At 43.4% G+C, this 25,883-nt stretch overlaps 2 protein-coding genes across 9 annotated transcripts in view; one reads left to right on the forward strand and one right to left on the reverse strand.

Annotated features, from left to right (window-relative positions):
* Positions 1-5,140, reverse strand: part of WFIKKN1 (WAP, follistatin/kazal, immunoglobulin, kunitz and netrin domain containing 1) — a 19,458-nt gene extending 14,318 nt beyond the window's left edge. The window contains exon 1 of the mRNA XM_068244427.1: positions 4,498-5,140. Coding sequence (XP_068100528.1) covers positions 4,498-4,656 — 159 coding nt within the window. The 5' untranslated portion in view covers positions 4,657-5,140. The remainder of the gene's footprint in view (positions 1-4,497) is intronic.
* The window catches only part of METTL26 (methyltransferase like 26), a 52,794-nt gene extending 41,144 nt beyond the window's left edge, over positions 1-11,650 (forward strand). For 4 of the 8 annotated variants that reach the window (XR_011022709.1, XR_011022708.1, XR_011022712.1 and 1 more), the window contains one exon: positions 11,515-11,650. Coding sequence is in view for 1 of the 8 variants with exons in the window: in XM_068244428.1 (XP_068100529.1) it covers positions 11,515-11,595 (81 nt within the window). In the remaining 7 variants the exon portion in view is untranslated. Of the gene's footprint in view, positions 1-3,611; positions 3,754-4,525; positions 4,690-11,514 lie in introns of all 8 variants that reach the window. The other 4 variants (XR_011022711.1, XR_011022715.1, XR_011022710.1 and 1 more) reach the window with 2 other exon arrangements.
* Positions 11,651-25,883: the final 14,233 nt, after the last annotated feature.

The following is a 25,883-nucleotide window of genomic DNA, read 5'->3' on the forward strand; positions in this document are numbered from 1 at the left end:
TGTTTTTAAAACAAAAAAAGTCAACCTTCAAATAATTATGTTCAGTTATGCACTCAATACTTGGTCGGGAATCTTTTTGCAGAAATGACTGCTTCAATGCGGCGTGGCATGGAGGCAATCAGCCTGTGGCACTGCTCAGGTGTTATGGAGGCCCAGGATGCTTCGATAGCGGCCTTAAGCTCATCCAGAGTGTTGGGTCTTGCGTCTCTCAACTTTCTCTTCACAATATCCCACAGATTCTCTATGGGGTTCAGGTCAGGAGAGTTGGCAGGCCAATTGAGCACAGTAATACCATGGTCAGTAAACCATTTACCAGTGGTTTTGGCACTGTGAGCAGGTTCCAGGTCATTCTGAAAAATGAAATCTTCATCTCCATAAAGCTTTTCAGCAGATGGAAGCATGAACCCACTTTTGAACCAGAAACAGCGGCAGAAGCGCCTGACCTGGGCTACAGAGAAGCAGCACTGGACTGTTGCTCAGTACTTTTTTCGGATGAAAGCAACTTTTACATGTCATTCGGAAATCAAGGTGCCAGAGTCTGGAAGAAGGCTGGGCTGGGGAGAGGGCAATGCCAAAATGCCTGAAGTCCAGTGTCAAGTACCCACAGTCAGTGATGGTCTGGGGTGCCATGTCAGCTGCTGGTGTTGGTCCACTGTGTTTTATCAAGGGCAGGGTCAATGCAGCTAGCTATCAGGAGATTTTGGAGCACTTCATGCTTCCATCTTCTGAAAAGCTTTATGGAGATGAAGATTTCATTTTTCAGCATGACCTGGCACCTGCTCACAGTGCCAAAACCACTGGTAAATGGTTTACTGACCATGGTATTACTGTGCTCAATTGGCCTGCCAACTCTCCTGACCTGAACCCCATAGAGAATCTGTGGGATATTGTGAAGAGAAAGTTGAGAGACGCAAGACCCAACACTCTGGATGAGCTTAAGGCCGCTATCGAAGCATCCTGGGCCTCCATAACACCTGAGCAGTGCCACAGGCTGATTGCCTCCATGCCACGCCGCATTGAAGCAGTCATTTCTGCAAAAGGATTCCCGACCAAGTATTGAGTGCATAACTGAACATAATTATTTGAAGGTTGACTTTTTTTGTTTTAAAAACACTTTTCTTTTATTGGTCGGATGAAATATGCTAATTTTTTGAGATAGGAAATTTGGGTTTTCATCAGCTGTATGCCAAAATCATCAATATTAAAACAATAAAAGGCTTGAACTACTTCAGTTGTGTGTATTTTAATCTAAAATATATGAAAGTCTAATGTTTAACAGTACATTACAGAAAATAATGAACTTTATCACAATATGCTAATTTTTTGAGAAGATCCTGTATGAGATAAAGGAAGCAGTGAAGTGCTGCATAGCATATATGTGAGATAAGGGAAGCAGTGGAATTCTGCACAGCATGTATGATACATGTGGAAACAGTAATGCATGTGACATAAGGGAAGCAGTGAAGTGCTGCACAGCATTCATGTGAGATAAGGGAAGCAGTGATGTACTGCCCCTGTACTGAACTCTCAGGAAGCACAGTGTGATAAGGGAAGCAGTGAAGTGCTGCGCAGCATGCTTGTGAGATAAGAGAAGCAGTGATGTACTGCCCCTGTGCTGAACTGTCAGGAAGCACAGTGTGATAAGGGAAGCAGTGTAGAGCTGCGCAGCATGCATGTGAGATAAGAGAAGCAGTGATGTACTGCCCCTGTGCTGAACGCTCAGGAAGCACGGTGTGATAAGGGAAGCAGTGATGTACTGCCCCTGTGCTGAACTGTCAGGAAGCACGGTGTGATAAGGGAAGCAGTGATGTACTGCCCCTGTGCTGAACTGTCAGGAAGCACGGTGTGATAAGGGAAGCAGTGAAGTGCTGCGCAGCATGCATGTGAGATAAGAGAAGCAGTGATGTACTGCCCCTGTACTGAACTGTCAGGAAGCACGGTGTGATAAGGTAAGCAGTGAAGTGCTGCGCAGCATGCATGTGAGATAAGAGAAGCAGTGATGTACTGCCCCTGTGCTGAACTCTCAAGAAGCACTGTGTGATAAGGTAAGCAGTGAAGTGCTGCGCAGCATGCATGTGAGATAAGAGAAGCAGTGATGTACTGCCCCTGTGCTGAACGCTCAGGAAGCACTGTGTGATAAGGGAAGCAGTGATGTACTGCCCCTGTGCTGAACTGTCAGGAAGCTCAGTGTAATAAGGGAAGCAGAGAAGTGTTGCGCAGTGTGCATGTGAGATAAGGGAAGCAGTAAAGTGCTGCGCAGCATGCATGTTAGATAAGGGAAGCAGTGATGTACTGCCCCTGTGCTGAATTGTCAGGAAGCACGGTGTGATAAGGGAAGCAGTGAAGTGCTGCGCAGCATGCATGTGAGATAAGAGAAGCAGTGATGTACTGCCCCTGTGCTGAACTGTCAGGAAGCTCAGTGTAATAAGGGAAGCAGAGAAGTGTTGCGCAGTGTGCATGTGAGATAAGGGAAGCAGTAAAGTGCTGTGCAGCATGCATGTGAGATAAGGGAAGCAGTGATGTACTGCCCCTGCGCTGAATTGTCAGGAAGCACGGTGTGATAAGGGAAGCAGTGAAGTGCTGCGCAGCATGCATGTGAGATAAGAGAAGCAGTGATGTACTGCCCCTGTGCTGAACTCTCAGGAAGCACGGTGTGATAAGGGAAGCAGTGAAGTGTTGCGCAGCGTGCATGTGAGATAAGGGAAGCAGTAAAGTGCTGCGCAGCATGCATGTGAGATAAGGGAAGCAGTGATGTACTGCCCCTGTGCTGAATTGTCAGGAAGCGCAGCAGGTTTGTGAGATAAGGGGAGGAGTGTTCTACAATCATTGTTCCGCACAAGTAGAGCATCATACATGTGAGCAACTGTGGCTACGCTATTGATTAAGGGATTTAGAAATTCTATTTTCAAATTAAGTACTATTATAATTAATATTGCTGATACTAGTATCTCATTGGGGAGATAATTAGTATAAATACTAGTATTCACTGTAATCTTGGCATTACACAGCCATTATATATTATGAAGAATGTAGCACAAGCTGTGTGAGCTGAAATAATGTCAGGGTTAAGGAAGAATGATGGGGAGATCCTGTGGAAGGAGTCACCAAGAGCTGTACATAGAAGTCAGCAGGTGACTGAACCCATGTGTAACTAACATATTTATGTGTAGAATAACTCTATAATACACAGCTAGATGGCGCCATAGCCAAGCTACGTGCACAACTTCCTTCCTATCGTTTGTGATCATTTCAGGTGAAAATCTAGAGTGTGTACAGGTACCCTCCGATGTCAGCGGCCTCCCCTTTAGTAACAGTCCAAGCTGGAAAATGGCTGTTTTTGTGTCTGCAGGAGGGTGCCATCCACTCGTCCTCCCTCCTCCTCTCTCCATACAACACAACAGGCTACTCAGTGACTGTCTGCATGATGATGCCTCCTCAGCTGCCACCCAAAATGAGTGTTTCAAGGGACAGTTATCTCAGGTGTGAACAAAGCTTTGCTCTCTTATGCTGGGAACACACGTTACATTTTTCCATTAGATAGTTGAGTTTGATTGATAAATTCCGTCATATCCGATATTCCTTTTGATCGTTTTACTGCTGATTTCTCATAGAAGTGAATGGAAAAAGATAAGAAACAGGAGCGGAAGATAAGAGAATGAAGCGGAGAATCGAGCGGAAAAAAAACGATCGAGCGGAGAATCGAACGGGAAAAACGTATCGTGTGTACCCAACATTAAACCATTTAGCGCTAAGGTACCAAGTTCCCATTACACCTAGGTCACTATCTGCATGGGTTTTGTCTGTCTTTGTGTGTGTCTCCTATTCTGGTCTGCTCCCAAATCGCCAACACATACTGGTAGATTAGATTATTAGATTATCATCCCCCCCCCCCCTCAAAAAAAAGGGAAGCAATCTAGCCTTGCTGTTTTAGGGAAATTAGACTGAAATGTTGCTTTAGGTCCCCATTAATGATACAATTTTGCTTGTGCAATCTTACCAAATCTGTGTAGAAGAAGGGTAAAGTGAGTGCATATATTTTGAATACTGTAAGTCGAGACAGGTAATTTTGGCGGCACCCGCGATTTGGATGCCGCCATAGGCTGTAGTGTGAATTATGGCTATAGGGGCATTATTTGGCTGCCAGCAATAGTTGCAGCTCAAATTATGTCTCCCCCAAACAATTTCACTTATCAGCAGAGGAATAGTGTGGAAAATGGCTGGGAAATTATCAGGAGCAGGGCGAGCCGTCTTTTGGCTTCACCCTGTGGCTAAATTTCTCAGTGCCTTTTTTACATGCACCCACCTCAGGTAGTCCCTCATAATACATAGGAATGGTAAGCTTGTACAATCAGGATTGTATCATTAGTGGCCACCTCCAGGGGACATTCAGTGATGTGATTTGTTCAATGAACTCTGTGAAGCATGTCAGAAAATTTCAGGTGTATACAAATGTATAACGATAACAATAAGTCAGATACACAATCAATCTGTTCTTACCTGGTCTGCTTCACACTCTCTCTCACAGGTACTCTGGGCGTCCACCCATAGGTTGGCATTCAGCTGGTTAGGACAGATCCCGAAATGCCCCCTGCTCGGGCTTGGACTGACACCTTGTGACATCAGGCAGAACTGCAGAAACCAAATTATTGCCCACATTTCCCTTCACCTGCCAGTCCAGGTGCCACCCTTGTGGGTACACTGCTGTCGAATGTGAATGAAATCCTATGTGTGTATAATATGTTCATGCACGTGCCACCTTCATCCTCTGTATTTTGCTTTATATGTTAGCTGCGTGCTTGCAGACAGTATGTGACTTTTTTGCATACCTCTGTCATGTAGAATCTTGTAACAACAATTCTTGCCACGAGAAAGCCATTTGTTACATTAATGCACACTCTTGTGTAGGTGATTGCAGGTAGTCTGTGTACAGGTATGTGTCTGCTGTAGGTACAGGAGGCAGTGTGGTCACAATATAAGCATGTCTGTGCTGCATCTAACCTTTCATAGGCATGTTTCTAGAGGTTGCAGATATGTCCAGGTGATCAGGCTAGAATGCCACCCCTAGCACTGCAGACAGAGGGGGGCATGAAGGCATCTTGTGGGCACAGCCTCTAGAGAGATGATGTCTGACGTGCCCAGATTCTCCTCTCCTGTCTGTCTCTCTCTCCCGCCCCTGCTGTGGGACAGGATAACTTTCTAATAAGCGGAGTCCAGGATGGGAGGGAGCTGCAGACCCTGTGTCTGTGTAAGGAGAGGGGGTAGTGTGTCTGTTTTACAGGGAGACATGGGGACAGCCAGGAGGAGTGGCTGGCTGCTGGTGCCTAGACACAATGTGCCCAGGTGACCCAGTTCTGCAAGAGCAAGGCATCTCATGGGCAAGGCTGTGCAGCACAGGTGGGTACAGGGTGGTATTCAGACTGCAGTCTGGCACTGTTTAGTAATATGTGTCTGCTATCTGTAGTGAATAGTGTGTGTGGAGGAGACAATGCAGCGGTGTTACGTGTGGTGGGATTGTTGTGGGCACAATAGCAGGTTACCGATGGTGTGTGTGATGACCTCTGAGTAGTGTGGGTAGTGCACACCCTGGGTGGGCACACTGAGACAGCGAGGGAACCCACAGAGGAGATAGGAGAGTGTGACAGGGGTGTACTGTGCGGAGGAGACAGAGCCACTCTTGTCTGCATGGAAGTGTGGCACAGAGGTGTGCGGTGTGAGAGGGAGGAGGAGGAGGAGTGCAGCCCTGTGATAGGGGTGGGTGATGGGGAGTAACCCAATTCCACCCCTTGTCTCCTTTCATTCAGACTCAAGTGCCCTCCCTTTTCCAGACACTAAAATGAGGGGGATCAAAGGGCGCTGGCACTTAACCCCTTCCCACACATAGTCCCTTTCATTGACATCTGCCTGACAAATACTGCCCATTCCTTACTTCTTCCTCTCGGCTCAGTGCCTCCTGGGACTACAAGCTCCACAATTCACTGGGGCTGTGATCTTGGCAAGTCTGGCTTCACCCATTGAAATCTCGCAGACACTTTTTAGGCTGTGTTTTCAGGAAAGCATTGCTTAGCTACATCTATTTATTATTTTAAGTATTCACCAAGCGCTGGCATTTTGTAAAGACTACATTTAATAGTTCATGTCACTCGCTGTCCCTCAGCTGCACCCACAATCTACTGTAATTTCCTTACTACAGTCATGGGACGGTGTGCAAGGGAGTCCATCATTTTACCATGGTGGAGGGTGGTGAACCAGGGCCCTAACGTCAGAGTGAGCGTAATAACCATGAAGCCACCGCCAGGCCCAAGGTTTATATAAACCTTTTTTTATCTGTCAGTAAACTTATGCCTTCCAAAGAATTTTACTTGACAAGACACAGAACATTTATATCGAGATTTTCTCCTGGGGGATTCAAAGCACCAGAGCTGCAGCCACTAGGGAACGCTCTATAGGCAGTAGCAGTGTTAGGGAGCTTTGCCCAAGGTCTCCTTTCTGAATAGGTGCTGGCTTACTGAACAGGAAGAGCTGAGATTCGAACCCTGGTCTCCTGTGTCAGAGGCAGAGCCAGCAGTCAATCCAGCCACTACTTGAATGAGTTAAGTCCTGGACTGATAAGATTCACTGTATTTATACTTCAGCAAATATTATTACAGGTTTGGTTAATGTTAAAGATTTGAAGGGTTGTTGAGTGCACAGCTCCAGAAGTAAGGAGAGGCTTGTGAGAAGTTCTGTATGAGGAAAGTCATAACAAAAGGTCCATACACACTAGAATAAACGTAGCCAAGGCTGCCACTAAAGACCGCCTATGCCGAGACTGTTATGTAAATGGACATAAAGAAAATACAATAATTTACTTATAACTTAACAACAAAAAAATTGTGGTAGCATAGAGAAAAGGAGGGGTGCGCGCCAATAAACTATTGGTAATCTAAAATCATAGATAAGTATAGAATATTATAACTTTATTAATATCTTCAAGAAAGGTTAAAACGAGAAAAGTTACTTATAACTTAAGACAGAAAATGGAAAATAATACTGTATATAGATATAACTATAACTATAACACAATAAGGCATTTGTCGGTGGACTGACTAGTTTGAATACTTTGCTGTGCCATATGGTGCTGTAATGGGCCCTTTGTATCCTATGGAAACAATTATTACTCCCTACACTCAAAACACTTGCTCACAATAAGCTGGAACACTGTTCCCCTTAAAGTGTAACTGTCGGGCATAAAATCAAAAATCAATTATTTATTTTTATCTGGTAAACAAGTAATAAGGCTGCTAACCAGGCAATCCAAAAGTTAAAATCGCTATTACTTTTCTTGTTGATAAATTATCATTCCCCAGTTTACCTGACTCTTATTTGGTACACACAAAATTTGGTACACAAAAAGGAAGTTGCAGGGCATGCTGGGTTGTCCTTTTTTGCTTCTCTACTTTCCCTCATACTTAACCAATGCAGCCTGATTGGCTGACGCCTCTTTCCCTACTGTTTTACCCTCCCACACCTCTGTTCCTCTCTGGACAATATTTCTCATGCTGAGACAATGCACTTTCTATAGTGAAGGGCGGGCTAATCAGGCAGAGGAGAGTAGGACAGGAAATGGCATCAAGATTGGCTTCAAAATAACCACACTTAAAATGGGAAATGCTAAGAAGGATTTTCTCTTTTTTTACTGTAGAAAAATCACTAAAATCGGTACAGTTTCAGAACTGTACCTGATCCAGTTCTGTATAATGCCTGAAGAAGAAACTTAATGTTTTAAAGGCTTGCAATTACCATGTACAGTAAGTCATTAAAGGTATCACCGGAATCAATGTTGGTTTGAGTTCTGCATTTCTGCTCCACCACACAGGCCACACACTTCACTTACTTTATATTTGGAGTTATCTTTTTCTTGTTTTTCTATAATAAGCTCCCACAGTAACCGCATTAAAAGAAACCAAGACTTTTGAAAATGAAAGATCTTAGTTTAAAAAATGCAGTATTATTTTTAGTATAGCGCAGACATCTTCCACAGCGCGGTACAGTGTATGTTGTCTTGTCACTTAACTGTGCCTCAGAGGGGCTCACAATCTAATCCCTACCATAGTCATATGTCTATGCATGTATTGTGTATTATTATTATTTATTGTATGTATAAAGCACCGACATGTTATGCAGCGCTGGACAAATATACACAATGATACAAGGATGACAGACATAACAAGGCTATACAACATAGAAAAAAGTTATACAAGATACATGATAAAGGGATTATGGGCTGGTTAGGTAGTCCCAGTAATACAAGTACAGACAGGGCCGGCGCTACCATAGAGGCAAAGGGGGCAATTGTCCCAGGGCCCCAGAGCTTGTAGGGGCCCCCAGTGGCTACAAGAGGAAGAAAAAATTCAAATCGACCTTATAGTTTTTGAGAAAATAGATTTTAACGTTTCAAAGGAAAAAAAATACACATTTAAAAACCTGCCGGATTTAATGGTTAATAGCAAATCCACCTTAAATGCTAGAAACCCTAAATTTGCAGGATATGTTAAGGAGATCATTGGGAATAAGAGGAAAAAACAATTTTTCAAAAAGACCTTATAGTTTTTTGAGAAAATCGATTTTAAACTTTTGAAGGAAAAAAGTATACTTTTAAATGCGGTAAATGTCACTTTTAGTAGCAAACCTAACGGTAGTGTAATTTTACATGCATCAAAAGAAAGAGCAATACATTTCCTGACGGGGTTTCCAGGGGGTCCATACGCAGCCGCAGCGCTTTGGCCAGGGATCGCTATACAGCCGCAATATGGCTGTATGAAGATCCCTGGCATTTTTTCCTATTTTCCCAATTTTTTTTGTTTAGAGTGCGGGAATTTTTTTAAAAAAAATTATGTGGGGTCCCCCCTCCTGAAACTTTTTAACCCCTTGTCCCCCATGCAGGCTGGGGTAGCCAGAATGTGGAGCTCCGACCGATTGGGGCTTCACACCCTGACTATACCAGCTGCAAAAAAAGGTCCCTTAATGCCGATTTTTGTTCCGGGGTATCTGTTGGGGGGGCCCCCAGGTTTATTTTGCCCTGGGGCCCCATTGTTGCTTAAACCGGCCCTGAGTACAGGCTGTCACAGGAAAGGAGCACATGATCAGGTAGACTACACTAGGGAAGGGAGGACCCTGCCAGAGGCGTACAATCTAAGGCATGCAGTGTACAGTATGTATTGTAGTTTAGAGCAAACTTTTTTTTTTTTTATGGGGAAGCCAATTAACTTATCTGTATCTTTTTGTGCTTAGGCAGTTCACTGTGTTACAATTCCCTCCTTAGAACTGACTTCTATTGTACACAAATCAGTTAGTACACAAGCAAATGCTTCATGCTCTAGAACCTCAGCTTCAAGCTGAAGGCAATTCTGTCTCTAACACGATACGATTCTTTATACGATTCAATTACGATTCTATTTACGATCCGATTAAGTCCGACATGTCCGATCAGAATTCGATTCAATTCAGTTCGATTTGCCATTGCAAACAATAGCAAATCAAATTGAATCGAATCGAATCCCGATCGGACATGTCGGATTTAATCGGATCGTAAATAGAATCGTAATTGAATCGTATAAAGAATCGTATCGTGTAGATGGGGCTTTTAAACAAAGGGAACTCATGTAGGCTCATAAACCAGTCTTTTTCCTGGGGTGACAAATTGTACCACTCACACCATTAAATAAATATAGGCAAGAGAGCTACTGCCTAAAGCCAGACCATAATGGCTGCCAAGATAACTACACAAAGAGAATTGTGCTCATGCTCCTGGCACATATACTGTATAAGGCAAAAACATCAGGTGTTTAAGGATATGGTCAATTTACATGCAAACCATCAGTGACCCTCTTCACTCAAAACACATGCTTACAACAAGCTGGAACACTAATAGCAATAAAATAAAATGAGAGATGTCAAAATAGAAGAGAGTAGTTTCCCCCCAAAAAAACAAAAAAGAACCCAGCACTCGACCAGTTCCTACCTACACCAGTCAGTGCGTAAGCAAGCACTTTATGCTCTAGAACCTGAGCTTCAAACTGAAGGCAACTCTGTTTATTATTATTGATTTATTAGAGAGTAAGAAACAAACAATTTGAAGGAGCGCTTAATGATTTCAAAGGGTGGAGAGTGATGGATATGTTTTGGAAGGGGATACCAGAGGAGGATTGTGGCTTGGGAGAAGTCTTGTATACGTGAATACGAGGTAATTCTATAGGAGGACAGAAGAAGGTTGTGTGCAGAGCAGAGATTGCGGTTGGGTTAGTATCTGGAAACTAGTGAGGAGATGTACAGGGGAGAGAGGTTGTGGAGAGCTGAGAATGACCTTCCAGAGGGATAGGAAGATATCCAGGAGAGATTGAGGCCCTTTATGTCTACAGACGAAAGTATCTGTAGGAGTAAGGTATGGTCAACAGTATCAAACTCTGAGGACAGATCCAGAATGATGAGTATGAAATAATGACCTTTGGATTTGGCTATAAGGAGATCATTGGCTACTTTAGTAAGAGCTTGTTTGCCAGACTTGAACTAAACAAGAAGGGAGTTGAAAGATAAATAATTGCTTAGTTCAGCATGAATACGACATTTTAGTAATTTGGGTGCAAAGGGAAGAAGTGACACAGGGCGGTAGCTGGAGAGTGCGCAAGGATCTAGAGATTTTTCTAAAGTAGTGGTGTCACAACAGCGTTTTTAAGTGAGGACGGCAAAAAGGCCAGGGTTGACAGATAGAATAGTAGGGAATTAAGTACACGGATGAAGGATGAGGACAGTTGCAAGAGATGAGAGGGGAATAGGATTCAAAGAACAGATGCTTAACCACTTAATAGCAACGTGCCACATTAAAATGTCCTGCCCTGGACGTTTTAATGCGTCACTTGCCACATTACGCATGCACATTCCCGCCACGTGTATCCTCTAAGACTCGGAGATCAATGATTGGTGAAGGGGACGTGTTCCCGAAGCTAATCAAAGTGCCTGGAATTAATAAACATGATCCCAATCAGGGACCATGTCCTTTCATAATAATGAAAGTAAAAGATAATGTAAAAAAAAAAAAATTGAACACTTCCTGGTAACCCAGGATCGTGTTTGTAGCACTATCTTGTGGTGAGAAAGTAAAACCACAGTTAAAGAACACCTATCAACTAAATTGCTCTTCTGTAAACCCCTCATACTGTACCTATAGAGCTTTTAGCCAGCAACACTAGACATCTTTTTGTTTCTGCCCTGCTTGTACACACACACTGCTTTTTCACAGATCATACGAGAACAGCTGAGGGATTTTTAGATATGGAGAGGGATCTGAAGAGAAGGAGGCTTACTTTATTCCTGTTCTTGGATGCCCCCCTCCACATTCAGAATGAGCTATTCCTGGCTGTAACCTGTTTAATTTAGGCTGTGAGGCAGAGAGAGCAAGAGAGGCAGTAACACACAGAGCTGCAGCTGATGTTTACACACATTTGAAGTTATATTTCTGCTTGCTATCATTCTGAACAGATTCCAGTCACAGTATTACAGCCAGTGAAGATTGTTTCGGTATGCTGGATGTTCTGGACATACGGTAGTAATGACAACTGACAAGTGAAAACTGTTCTCTGTAAATGTCATATTTTGTTCACATAAAACATGAAAAGATGAAAAAAGCCTTTGTATTGCTATTTGCTAGTAATTACTGAAAATATATATGGCATTTAGAATTTGTTACCTTTGATAGTTGTCCTTTAAATAAATTAAAAAACGACTAAAATGAATCCCTTCCAAAGGCAGCAACAAAAGATACTGAGATTTGTAGCTATAGGATGTTCAGGTCTATAAAAGAGGTGAATGTGATTTAGCAATCTATACAGTGGTAGTCAGTATTCAGCTGATTGTCACGTTTATGAATCTATTAATCTGAAAGTACAGTAGGATCTCATTTATAGAAAACTTGGCTATTGTAATCTACCCCTCAAGGTCCCAGCCAATCACCATTATAAGTCTATGGGAGTAAAGTATAGTAATCTGGAATATAATAAAACTTTGAGTAAAGTAAACTTGTTTTTTGGCCCCTATGTGACGGTGACTCTGGATATAGTGAAAAGTGGGAGGCGCATGAAACCAATGATCGTCTGCATATGCTCCAATACCTCCGTGGGTGGGACTAAGAACAGGTTGAACTGCAGGATGATTGGTTGCATTTTGGAGAGAGGCTCCATGATTGGCCCAAGTGTGAGCAGGAGGTTTTGTTTACCCCACTGCAGGACATGTTCTGCGATTTGTCCAGCCTGTGATTAGACACTAATTACCTCACCTGTGAATGTTTGTGGTTTCCTAAAGAATGTACTGTTTGCGGGCCGTGGGGCCAGGGTTGGGGACTCTGCTTTAGGCGACCGTGGGAAACCCCATTAGCAGCCAGCTACGATTGAACGGCATCTCGTTTGAAGCATGTAATAGAACAATAGGAAGGACTGTGTAAATGCATATTTAAAGAAAATGGCATATTTTCATTTTCTGAATTTAGCTTGATAGTAAAATCAAAGATATTCTAAATGTAAATTCAGAAGTAGATATAACATATTTAAAGAGATCCTGTAAGGAAAAATGTGCCCCTATGGTGTATTTACCTTGGGAGGGAGAAGCCTATGGATCCTAATGAGGCTTCCCCGTCCTCCTGTGTAGCCCCAATACATTGCTCCGAGCTTCTGTGCAGGTGCAAGGCGTCCTGCTTAGTGTGTTCATGCTCCTTTAGGAAGGGATGGAAGGCTCCTGAGGATCCAGAGGCTTCCCTCTACCGAGGGTAGAGTACCAGGTTTGCTTTAAAGAGAACCTTAGGCGGTATTTAAACTTAAGAAAAAGCACAAAATGATCCAGGGTGGGGGTAGCCAGATCAGGCAGCGTCTATTACCGCCACTCTCCGCCGCTCCCACGTGCAGTTCTCCTCCACTTTCACTTCTGTGACCTCTGGGGTCACGGTGCTGCAGAAGCAGCTCTGTGCAGAGAAAAGCAGTAATTGGCATGGATGAGGTGGAGAGCCAGCGACAAGGCTCTGATAGGCGGGGAAGGGGCGTTCCTCTCCTGCAAAGGACGCTCCTCCCCCATTAATTTTGTCGACATTCTGCATGTCTGCAAATTTGGAGGGGCTAGCGGGGTGCAGGGGTACCGAGAGCCGCAAGGAGGGCATATAGAGGCATGTTCTGCAGATGGGAACATGCCTCGGTGTCCCTTTTCTACATTTAAAAACCTGACCCGGGTACACTTTAAATGTTGCATAAGTTACTATATTTTTAAATGGAGTAAAAAAGTGTTTTGGTTTTTTAGTTGCTTTCTTTTTCATATATAAGTGCACTTTTCACTTTCAGCTGCTGATGTTTTGTGAGCAGAAGAGATGGATGTTGCTTTGCTCACTGGAGCAGTCTCCAAATTTGGTGTCTATATACAGGATCTTCTCAAAAAATTAGCATATTGTGATAAAGTTCATTATTTTCTGTAATGTACTGATAAACATTAGACTTTCATATATTTTAGATTCAAATACACACAACTGAAGTAGTTCAAGCCTTTTATTGTTTTAATATTGATGTTTTTGGCATACAGCTCATGAAAACCCAAATTTCCTATCTCAAAAAATTAGCATATTTCATCCGACCAATAAAAGAAAAGTGTTTTTAAAACCAAAAAAGTCAACCTTCAAATAATTATGTTCAGTTATGCACTCAATACTTGGTCGGGAATCCTTTTGCAGAAATGACTGCTTCAATGCGGAGTGGCATGGAGGCAATCAGCCTGTGGCACTGCTCAGGTGTTATGGAGGCCCAGGATGCTTCGATAGCGGCCTTAAGCTCATCCAGAGTGTTGGGTCTTGTGTCTCAACTTTCTCTTCACAATATCCCACAGATTCTCTATGGGGTTCAGGTCAGGAGAGTTGGCAGGCCAATTGAGCACAGTAATACCATGGTCAGTAAACCATTTACCAGTGGTTTTGGCACTGTGAGCAGGTGCCAGGTCGTGCTGAAAAATGAAATCTTCATCTCCATAAAGCTTTTCAGCAGATGGAAGCATGAAGTGCTCCAAAATCTCCTGATAGCTAGCTGCATTGACCCTGCCCTTGATAAAACACAGTGGACCAACACCAGCAGCTGACATGGCACCCCAGACCATCACTGACTGTGGGTACTTGACACTGGACTTTAGGCATTTTGGCATTTCCCTCTCCCCAGTCTTCCTCCAGACTCTGGCCCCTTGATTCCCGAATGACATGTAAAAGTTGCTTTTATCAAAAAAAAAAGTACTTTGGACCACTGAGCAACAGTCCAGTGCTGCTTCTCTGTAGCCCAGGTCAGGCACTTCTACCGCTGTTTCTGGTTCAAAAGTGGGTTCATGCTTCCATCTGCTGAAAAGCTTTATGGAGATGAAGATTTCTTTTTTTTAGCACGACCTGGCACCTGCTCACAGTGCCAAAACCACTGGTAAATGGTTTACTGACCATGGTATTACTGTGCTCAATTGGCCTGCCAACTCTCCTGACCTGAACCCCATAGAGAATCTGTGGGATATTGTGAAGAGAAAGTTGAGAGACACAAGACCCAACACTCTGGATGAGCTTAAGGCCGCTATCCTGGGCCTCCATAACACCTGAGCAGTGCCACAGGCTGATTGCCTCCATGCCACTCCGCATTGAAGCAGTCATTTCTGCAAAAGGATTCCCGACCAAGTATTGAGTGCATAACTGAACATAATTATTTGAAGGTTGACTTTTTTGGTTTTAAAAACACTTTTCTTTTATTGGTCGGATGAAATATGCTAATTTTTTGAGATAGGACATTTGAGTTTTCATGAGCTGTATGCCAAAATCATCAATATTAAAACAATAAAAGGCTTGAACTACTTCAGCTGTGTGTATTTGAATCTAAAATATATGAAAGTCTAATGTTTATCAGTACATTACAGAAAATAATGAACTTTATCACAATATGCTAATTTTTTGAGAAGATCCTGTAGACATGGAACTGCAGTGTGAAGGAGAAAGAGGGTTTTCTTACCTAATCAAAACTTCCCCGTCAGACCAGCAGGTGGGGCTCTAAACAATTATCACATTTTCATTTGTGATATTTAAAGAGTAACTGTTAGCCCAAAAAATCAAATTTAAATCTCTATTGCAATGTGTTAAATAGTTTGTAAGGGAGCCAAAAAGGCAATGCTGAAGTTAAAAAGCAATCTAATTTTTTTACTGTGTGACTATCATTCAGCCTTTTCCCCAAGCTCCTAAGGAGGACGCAAGGCCGCATAACAGATACTGCAGAGCATGCCCATGTCTGCCCGACCCCCCTCTCCCCCCAGGACCAGGTGCCGATGTCTGCCCGCCCCTCTCTCCACCCCCCAGGACCAGGTGCCGATGTCTGTCCGCTCCCCCCCCCCCCAAGAGCCAATGTCTGTCCGACCCCCCAGGACCAGGTGCCGATATCTTCTCACCCCAAAAAGCTGACACGGAGAGAGAGCGGGAGCGGAGTACATCTGCACACTTCCAGCGCCGCCACCGCAGCTCAGCCGCCGAGTCACATGTGAGAGAATCACGAGCAGGAAAGTGAGAGATGCACGGCGACAGGGCAAACTTGCGGTGGCGGCGCTGGAAGTGTGTCCTGGGGGGGGAGAGGGGGTCGGGCAGACATCGGCACCTGGTCCTGGGGGGGAGAGGGGGGGTCAGGCAGACATGGGCATGCTCTGCAGTATCTGTTGCGTCCTCCTTAGGAGCTTGGGGAAAAGGGTGAATGATAGTCACACAGTAAAAAAATTAGATTGCTTTTTAACTTCAGCATTGCCTTTTTGGCTCCCTTACAAACTATTTAACACGTTGCAATAGAGATTTAAATTTGATTTTTTTGGGCTAACTCTTTAACATTTTTCTTTTTTCTAAAAAGATTAAAAAAGGGAAATAAAAAGCATTACAGGTCTCCCTTAAAGTGTATCTAGCACGTTCCTTGCTGGAGAGAATTTTAGGGAAGTAGGTCATCCGTAAAGTTGACATTTTCTGACTTTAAAAATTAAAATCAAATGATCTCTTATGATAATATGACTTCAAAGCACTCTATTTTTTTATTTTAAGAAAATATTTTAATCCATTAAGGGCTTTTCTGTCATGGGAATGCAGCAGCAGGCTTTGAAATTGCAGCTAATCTCTCGTATCGGTTCCACTTCCCTCTATTCTGCTGTCATGACAGATCTAAGATTTGTGTGCTGTTAAACATCTCTCATATTCAGACAAACACAATTTATGTCCCATTCAGTTCTTGAGCAGAGAGAGAGAAGCAGGACTCTCCTCTTCTCATCATCCATTCCTGGTAGTCTGTGGTGGGATACTGAGGAACAATAGCCTCCTCTTCCCCACTCTCTGTGTTCTGCCAATTACACACAACCATTACCGCTACAAAAACCCAGCTGTGGCCCGACATGAATATTTGGCATTGAGCCCCCCGCGGGAGAATAGAGATTGCGTTACGGCATACCACACACGTGTCCTTCACAACATTAAGATGTAAGTCAGGAGGCGCAGGCTCACTGGGGGAATTGTGGATCAAGGGTCAGGCTGAAATGGACAAATATCAGGCCTTTCACGGGACAGGCTGGTGCAGAGAACAATGGGACGAGTATTGATTGATGAGTGCCGCGTCTGGGAAGAGAGCGCTCATTTCAATAATAATCGCACATTTTATTCATGTTTACCATTCATGGGGAATGATGTGAATCCTATGAATCAATCAGGGTTATGCATTATATATAAGGCTTTGTGCACTGTGTCCTGTGATACTGCAGAGTAGGTTCAACCTGCAGCAGAGAGCTTACAATCAAATATAAAAAGCCACAAAGCAGTAGAAAATCATAATTCAGACTAAAATAAATAAATGAACCTATGAAGTGAGTGACATTTGAGTGCAGATACCACATGTTTAAGGCTAGATTCACAGTGGAACTTTGCGTTGTGTTCCCTGTTCAACAGGAGCGCAATGCAACAAAAAGTCGTACCGGTGTGTTAACATCGCATACAGTAGATACAGTGAAACATACAATGAAAAGTATGCTTCCCTGTATCTGTTAATATGTGCGTTTAGAAATAACACCTGCATGCAGTGTGTTACCATAACGCAACACATTACACCGTAATGCGAACGTCGCATAGACATCATTGCAGTGCGGTAAGCAGTGGACTGTGAACCTAGCCTAAGGTCCCATTCACACTAGAGCGTTTTGCCGGCGATTTCGGCAAAATGCTCAAGCACTAGCACTTTTTAAAGCGCTAGTGCAATAATAACCTATGGGCCTGTTTTCACTTGGGCGATTTGCATTAATCGCCCAAGTGTATCCTGCACCATTTTCAGGTGATTTCCCGGTGATTGCGTTTAGTGCTATAGAAGCGCTGATCGCGGAAAATAGCCCCAAGTGTGCATGGTTTTGTAAGTGTGAATGTTTTTCATCTGTACCCTCCTTTATAAGATGCAAATAGATCTGTTTAGGCTCCTTTTACACTTAATCAGTTGCTCTCTGTTATAACTGAAAGAAAACTGATTTTCAAAGTAATGCCCATGGTTTCCTATGGCACAGTTCACACTTAAAGTGAACCTCCGGACTAAAAATTATGCATGATAAGTAGCAGATTTGCATATGATTTGCATCTGAATTGAATGCAAAGTGTGCGGAAAATCTATTTAGGTGCTGCACGCTGAGCTGGTGGTCATTTCAGATGCAGCCTTAGTGGTATGCGCTGGCGTTCTTCTCGCTGTTCAACCAAATGTAAGTTACACATTTCTTTTGCTTAGCTGCTCCCAAGGTTTTAAATTTAGGTTAGGTCACTTGCCCGGAGGTTTGCCTCACCGTGGCGCAAGTGTCTAGTATAATACACTTTGCATGCAAACCATATTGGAAGCTAAAGTTCCTCCTAGTTTAATAAATGTTAGCACTTGTCTTGGATGCAGGGCATGCATTTTTCAGTCTGGCAGAGGCGGTGTATCCCTGTGCGATTAACCATTTAATTGCAACATGTGTTTAGGGATGCGCAGACTTTCCCCCCACCTTTCCTTAAAGGGAAGGTTCACGCAGGAGCTGTAAAAAATAGAAATCAAAATCCACTTACCTGGGGCTTCCTCCAGCCCGTGGCAGGCAGGAGGTGCCCTCGCCGCCGCTCCGCAGGCTCCCGGTGGTGATCCCGACCTGGCCAGGCCGGCTGCCAGGTCGGGCTGCTCCTGCGCTCCAAGTTGCGTGTCACTTGTGCGCGCTGACGTCATCCGACGTCCTCCGGGCTGTACTGCGCAGTACAGCCCGGAGGACGTCGGATGACGTCAGCGCGCACAAGTGACACGCAACTTGGAGCGCAGGAGCAGCCCGACCTGGCAGCCGGCCTGGCCAGGTCGGGATCACCACCGGAGACCACCGGGAGCCTGCGGAGCGGCGGCGAGGGCACCTCCTGCCTGCCACGGGCTGGAGGAAGCCCCAGGTAAGTGGATTTTGATTTCTATTTTTTTACAGCTCCTGCGTGAACCTTCCCTTTAACTTTGCAACTATGTAACTGTCAGGTTAGCTGCTCCTAGCCCCTCCTCCTGAGTTTCCTGTTTGCATGATAAATAGTAGCAGATTTGCATATGATTTGCATCTGAATTGAATGCGAAGTGTGCGGAAAATCTATTTAGGTGCTGCACGCTGAGCTGGTGGTCATTTCAGATGCAGCCTTAGTGGTATGCGCTGGCGTTCTTCTCGCTAAAAATCTCCTCAGCAGAACCGAAAAGGCTTGGTGTTTCTTTAACAGGTTCACAGCATCAGAACTTTGTTTTTCTTACCAAAGCATCATTTTTAGCTGCATTTTTAGCTAAGCTCCACCCATCAAAGAAAAAAGCCCAGGCTTTTTTTCCCCTGATGCTGTGCAGAGCATGATGGGATTTCCTCATGCTGGAACTGTCTCATGCTCCCTGTCACCTCCTTTCAACCAAAAAGATGGCTGCCATCATGAAATCAAACATTTGCCTGTTCTTTTAAAACAGTGTGGGTAAGAGATTATATTACCTATCTATTTTAATTAACATAACTAATGTAACTTAATGACATTGTTTGTTTAGGCTGGAGTTCCTCTTTAATGCGTTTTAATTGAAATCTTCCCAATGCACTACTATGGAAAAACCGCGCACTAATGCATACCAACTGTTTAAGTGTAAACGGGGCTTAAGGCTTTTAAGTGGACATATGGTGAACAAGTAATGAGTAGTAGTGTAGCTACAGAGCCATGGGCCCCAGTGCAAATTTGACACTGACCTACTCCCTCCAGCACTGTGTATAACAATTGCAGGATGCCACTCACAACACAGACGCTCGGGACAGCTACTATGTCAGAGGGAAAGGAATGGTTTGTTAATGATTATCACTAAATATGAAAGTGCATACAGGGGTGATCATTACCACTACAGCACCAAGAGCAAAGGGTGTGTACCAATTGGCCAATGACTGGTCAACCTTACTATGCTCCTACTTTCTTATTAAATACTTAACTAGCTCATGCAAAATAATCATTTTGCACGGTGGGAAGATTGGAGTGCACCCGTAGGGGGTGGTCATACATAACCACTGTTTGCTAAAGACTTTACTGTTATTATTGATTGTGCTTCCGATGCTCTTTGGGCCAGACACAATTAACATCAATAATAACAATCAACTAGGTAGACTGTTGGATCAAGTACTTATAAAGTGATGCTTCTAGCTAACTGCATTCAGTTTGTATGGCCAATTAAATGCCTTGACTGCTTTCTATTGGCCCAGAACAGGCTGACACCTTGCAGTGATGGCACTACACATATAGCTATGAAGTGTATCTACAGCCAAAGACATAGGGACAGTATAGCTTCCTATGTGGTGAAGCTGACACCCCATAAGCAGTTATTAGAAATTAATTTCACTATGTCCTTGATCCTGTTTGCTGTGCAAGTGTTCCTTCTAAAAATTATCCATTTCCTCCATTTGAAGATATCAGGAAACGGATATATCGCCTTTATCGCTTAGGCTCCTTTCACACTGTATCTATTGCAGCACACAATATAATCACATCTCAAAGTGATGCAATTATGTGTCTATAGTACATTCACCTCAGTGCATCGGGATAACGCATGTTTACAGTTGCAGTGAAGCATACCTTTTATGCACTGTATGCTTCACCATCCCACATCTAAAACGCGATGCGACTTTTCAGCACTAATTGCAACGTGCACATGGTGGAAGGAGCCCAAGTATCTCTTGTGTAATCTATCTTCTGCCTCGTATTCCTGCGAGTCCTCTGTGCTTACAGGGAACACAGCAGTCGGATGTGATAAGTCATAAAAAAAAGAACATTCCCAGATAGCAATTTTCTGAACGCTGCTGTGCAGTTATACTTACTTGCCACTTATGCGCTGGGCAGGGAAGGCGAGTTGGACAAATCTGGGAAACTCCTCACTTTTGCCTGTGGCCATTGCTGTATGCACAACACGTTTTCCTTGACTGAAAATGGAGACAAGATAATTTTGGCAGTGTTGCACCGATGACTTGGAAGCTGCCCTAGGCCATGATTTGAATTATGGCACTCAGTGCGAGCACTCTAAAAACAGCGCAGGAGATTTGGGCACAGCCGGTGCCACCATAGGCCGTAATAGGAATTATGGCTATAGCAGCGCTCAGTGACTGATTTACATAGTTACATAGTTATTTTGGTTGAAAAAAGACATACGTCCATCGAGTTCAACCAGTACAACACCAGCCTACTCCCTCACATATCCCTGTTGATCCAGAGGAAGGCGATAAAAATCCTTACAAGGCATGGTCCAATTAGCCCCTAAAGGGAAAAATTCCTTCCTGACTCCAGATGACAATCAGATAAAATCCCTGGATCAACATCATTAGGCATTACCTAGTAATTGTAGCCATGGATGTCTTTCAACGCAAGGAAAGCATCTAAGCCCCCTTTAAATGCAGGTATAGAGTTTGCCATAACGACTTCCTGTGGCAATGCATTCCACATCTTAATCACTCTAACTGTAAATAATCCTTTCCTAAATAAATGGCTAAAACGTTTTTCCTCCATGCGCAGATCATGTCCTCTAGTCCTTTGAGAAGGCCTAGGGACAAAAAGCTCATCCGCCAAGCTATTATATTGCCCTCTGATGTATTTATACATGTTAATTAGATCCCCTCTAAGGCGTCTTTTCTCTAGACTAAATAAACCCAGTTTATTAACCTTTCTTGATAAGTGAGACCTTCCATCCCACGTATCAATTTTGTTGCTCGTCTCTGCACCTGCTCTAAAACTGCAATATCTTTTTTGTAATGTGGTGCCCAGAACTGAATTCCATATTCCAGATGTGGCCTTACTAGAGAGTTAAACAGGGGCAATATTATGCTAGCATCTCGAGTTTTTATTTCCCTTTTAATGCATCCCAAAATTTTGTTAGCTTTAGCTGCAGCTGCTTGGCATTGAGTACGATTATTTAACTTGTTGTCAATGAGTACTCCTAAGTCCTTCTCCAAGTTTGATGTCCCCAACTGTATCCCATTTATTTTGTATGGTGCTAGACCATTAGTACATCCAAAATGCATGACTTTACATTTGTCAACATTGAATTTCATCTGCCATGTATGTGCCCATATAGCCATCCTATCCAGATCCTGTTGCAATATGACACTATCTTCCTGAGAGTTGATGATTCTGCACAATTTTGTATCATCTGCAAAAATAGCAACATTGCTCACTACTGCATCTACTAGGTCATTAATAAATAAATTGAAGAGCACTGGACCCAGAACAGACCCCTGTGGGACCCCACTGCTAACAGTCTCCCATTTTGAGTGCGATCCATTGACCACAACTCTTTGTTTTCTGTCCATTAGCCAGTTCCCTATCCATGAACACAGACTCTTCCCCAGTCCTTGCATTTGGGCAGCATCAGAAGACTGAGCACAAATCACTACAAGGACACTAATTCAGCCGCCAGCAATAGCTGGAAGCCGAATTACACCTTTTCCCCACTATCTATAGCGGTCTGGAGGGGGAATAGTAATTAGCGCTGCCGGGACTTGTGCAGGAGCAGCGTAAGCAGTTTATCGGCTTTCCCCTGTGCCAAAATTTCCCAGCAGCTATGTTACAGGTACACCACTCAGTGACTAATTTTGGTGCCGCCAGTAAGCAGGGCCCAAATTAGCAACTTTGTAGGTAGTCAGTAGGGGAATAGTTTTAACACCAGGCAGCTAGAGCCGGGTTAGCAGTCTTTCAGCTTAACCCTGTGCCCAAATGTAGCAGTGCCATTTTTGATTGTATGTATTTCACTGACCACAGACTTCTTTCAGCAGGTCCTAATGTAGCATTCTATAGACAGCTGTATCTAGTCCTGTCAGTTTGTTCTAACTACATTAAAAGTATATCTAAAAGCGTAACAGCAGCATTTTTGTTTGTTTTAGAAAGTTTGGAGTTGTTGTTTTTTTCCGCTAGACAGACCCGCCATCACTTCCTGTCCCCAAGGCCTGGGATTCTAGTTCTACTCAACACAACACAAAATGACCATCTAAGCTCTAAATTGAATAAGGCTTATTCTTAGTCGTCATGAAACATGAATATAAACAGTGTATGAAAGCAGGGAATTGAACAGAATTACTATTTCAAATGGCCATAGGCAATAGAAAACTGCATGTGGCAGTGCTTGCTAAAGCTATGAGTTCAGTTCCAAAGGTGATATTTATAATAACAGACATGATGGCTTTCAGAATTTGCCTTATTCAACTTGGAGTCTAGTATGTTTAAATTTAAAATCTCCTTCATCTTAGAAGTACTGCCATTGAAATGCACCTAAAGGGAAAAAATTGCCCCATATGGGTACTTACCTCAGTAGAGGATAGGCTTGGGATAATCCAGAGGCTTCTTCTGTCCCATTCGCTTCCACCAATCCAGCACTGGTACCCTCCTCAAAGCTCTTTGACAAAGGCTTGTCAGTGCACAGCTTCGAACTTCCAGAGGGTCTCAGTGCTGAAACAGTGGTCTTCAGGAGGACATGGGAAACCTCAGGAGAATTCAGAGGCAGCCCTCTACTGAGTTAAAGTGACCCTGAGACGAAGGGGACTGAAAGTTTTTTTATACATACCTGGAGGGGGTATCCTTCAGCCCCTCTGCACAGACTGCTCCCACGCCACCATCTAAATCCTTCTAGATACTCCGGTAGTAGCCCCATTCTCTGGCACCAGTCAGCGCAGGTACAGTGTGGCCAAGCGCTCTCCCCCGGCTGGGAGCATTCTGCACCCGCGCAGAATGCTTCCGGCACCAGGAGCGGGGCACATGAATGCACAGCCAAACCGTGCATGCTTATGCTTAGTACGCCCGACTGGCCGCAGAGAATGTGGTTGCTACCAGAGCATCTAAGAGGATTTAGACGCCGGCATGGTAGCGATCTGCACGGTGGGGGCTGAAGAAAGCCCCAGGTAATGTATAAAACTTTTAGCTCCACTCATCTCAGGATCACTTTAAATATGACTTTAAAGTGGATTTTTTTTAAACAGTATAGTAACAGTATAGCTGCCCCTGCCCCCAATTCCTTCCACTTCAAGGAAACCTGTTGTGAGATTAATATGGAGGTTGCAATTTTTTTTTACCTTAAAGTTGGCAATGGAAACTTCCATATTTCTCTGACTGCAGGTCTCTTTTATGAAGTCATGTGTCAGCAGTTTATACAGACCCAGCACACAATAAATACACATCAGATCTTTCCTGTTACTCAGGAATTTTCTTTATTTAGAAAAAGTATCAGGATTTCACAGTTGGTGCTTGAGCCCTATTCCACCCACAGCACCAGAGCAGGAATGTGACTGGAACTCAAAGCAGCAGCAAATATCTTACTGGATAGGCTCAGCTTCTCTCTGACCTCAAATGTATGTAGAAAGGTGCCCATACATGTGCCAACACTTACATTACTTTTTTTTCTCCTGATCAAAAGTGATTGGTTCTGGCCTATTACTGAAGAGAATGACCAAGAACAAGGTGACTCCATCATTCCAATACAAACATTTCCAACACAGTCCATCACTTCATTTTTAACTAATGAAGAATGAAAACTTTCTAGCAATTTAATCTACAATTGGGGTAACTTTAAGATGTAATACATTTGTGTATTGGCACCTTAGAAACAGCCAGCAGATTACATAGCACTGACATCACTTCTGTAGTTTAGGCTTTAGCAGTAATAAGATGACAAATTCTAGTAAGACTATTGAGGTTTCAGTGACTGCAAGAGAGTTGTAATGCAGGGCTGTGGAGTTGGAGTCAAAGCAATTTTGGGTACCTGGAGTTGGAGGTTTCATAAACTGAAGAGTGGGATGATTTTTGCACCAAATCCACAGCCCTGGTAAGTATTAGACTAAGGAGTCTGAGCCATTTTGGGCACCTGAAGTCAGTCAGTGGTTTCATAAACTGAGGAGTGGGATGATTTTTGTACCAACTCCACAGCCCTTCTGTAAGGTCCCATTTCCTGGCAGTGTTTTGGCACAAGTTCCTCAGTGTCATCTTCTAACACCACTATACTGAGTGTATGATAATTGCCACTACAGGCTCCATACAATCTGTATGAACCTATACTAGAATGATAGGATATGACATCTTATCAGTCTTGCTCAAAGAGCCACTATAAAAGTGAACCTGTAAGTGAATAATCAGAGCTGCCACTGGCTCCCATGCTCCTCATGGCTTTGCTTGGAATGTTGAGACAGTCACCTGAATATATATGCTGATCGGCACTTCTCAGATTCCTTGCTAGGAGGGAATGGGACAGTAAATAATGTGAATGTTCTCACTTGATTCAGGAGTAGGGATGGTCAATGAGATGCAAAGCATTCTAAGTACATACAGGATTATGCAAATTTTTTATACAAATTCAATTGGTCCATTTTTAAAACTATATGAATACAAAATTTGACAATCCTGTATGAACTGGAAACAACTTCCATCTCATTGACTGTTCCAGTATTTTCAGACAGTGCAAAAGAACCCTGCAGCTGCCACGTGGGTAGCTATGCACCAACATAAATATGTTCAGGCCTTTCCACATTTCTGTATTGCCAGCAAGGAATTTCTTTCATCTGTCACTGGCCCAAGATTTGTTTATTTAATAAACTTGTTTGAAAATACACATTAATGTTAAGCAGTATATGAAACTTTTTTTTTGGGGGGGGGGGGGGGGGGGTGCTCCACCTCTAAGTTTTTCAGCAGAAGAAGGTATCACTTTACTGTTGCAGTAAATTCAAGTCTTACATTAAAACAGAAAATTGTCAGTTATTATACATTGTTCGTTAATGTTAACATTGTGGCTGCATTCCTTCATGTACCCTGTTAAGTTTTCAATTACCTTTATTAAGGAAAAAAAAAAGACAGAAAAATGTGGTCGTCAACTAATTGAGTAGATTGATAATGTGTGATTGAATCTACAAGTGATCTACTAATTCTCACAATCAGTTCCATAAGCTTCCGATTGATTTTTGGAAGTTTCGCAATAGTATCGGAACATGTGCAAGAGTACTTTGAATTGTACTGGAGAGGGAAGTGAAGAACGCAGCTTTCTACAGCAGTTTCCTACAAAGTGTGTGTGCTAAATCTGATTGAGACCAAATCAAATCTGTACTAATTTCAGCACAGGAGCCGCCGTGCGAACACAGTGAATCCAGCGGAGGAGACTTGGGCGCACAGGGAGTAACTTTGGCGCCGTCAGAAGATGGAGCTGACGTTACTTTTAATACACAATAATTCGGCTTCCAGCAATAGCTGGAAGCCGGATTATATCATTCCCCCACTATCCATGGTGGCCTGGAGGGGGAATAGTATTTAACACGTCCAGGACTTGTGCAGCAGCAGG

Source organism: Hyperolius riggenbachi, chromosome 7, assembly GCF_040937935.1.
Source record: "Hyperolius riggenbachi isolate aHypRig1 chromosome 7, aHypRig1.pri, whole genome shotgun sequence".
Lineage (NCBI taxonomy): Eukaryota > Metazoa > Chordata > Amphibia > Anura > Hyperoliidae > Hyperolius > Hyperolius riggenbachi.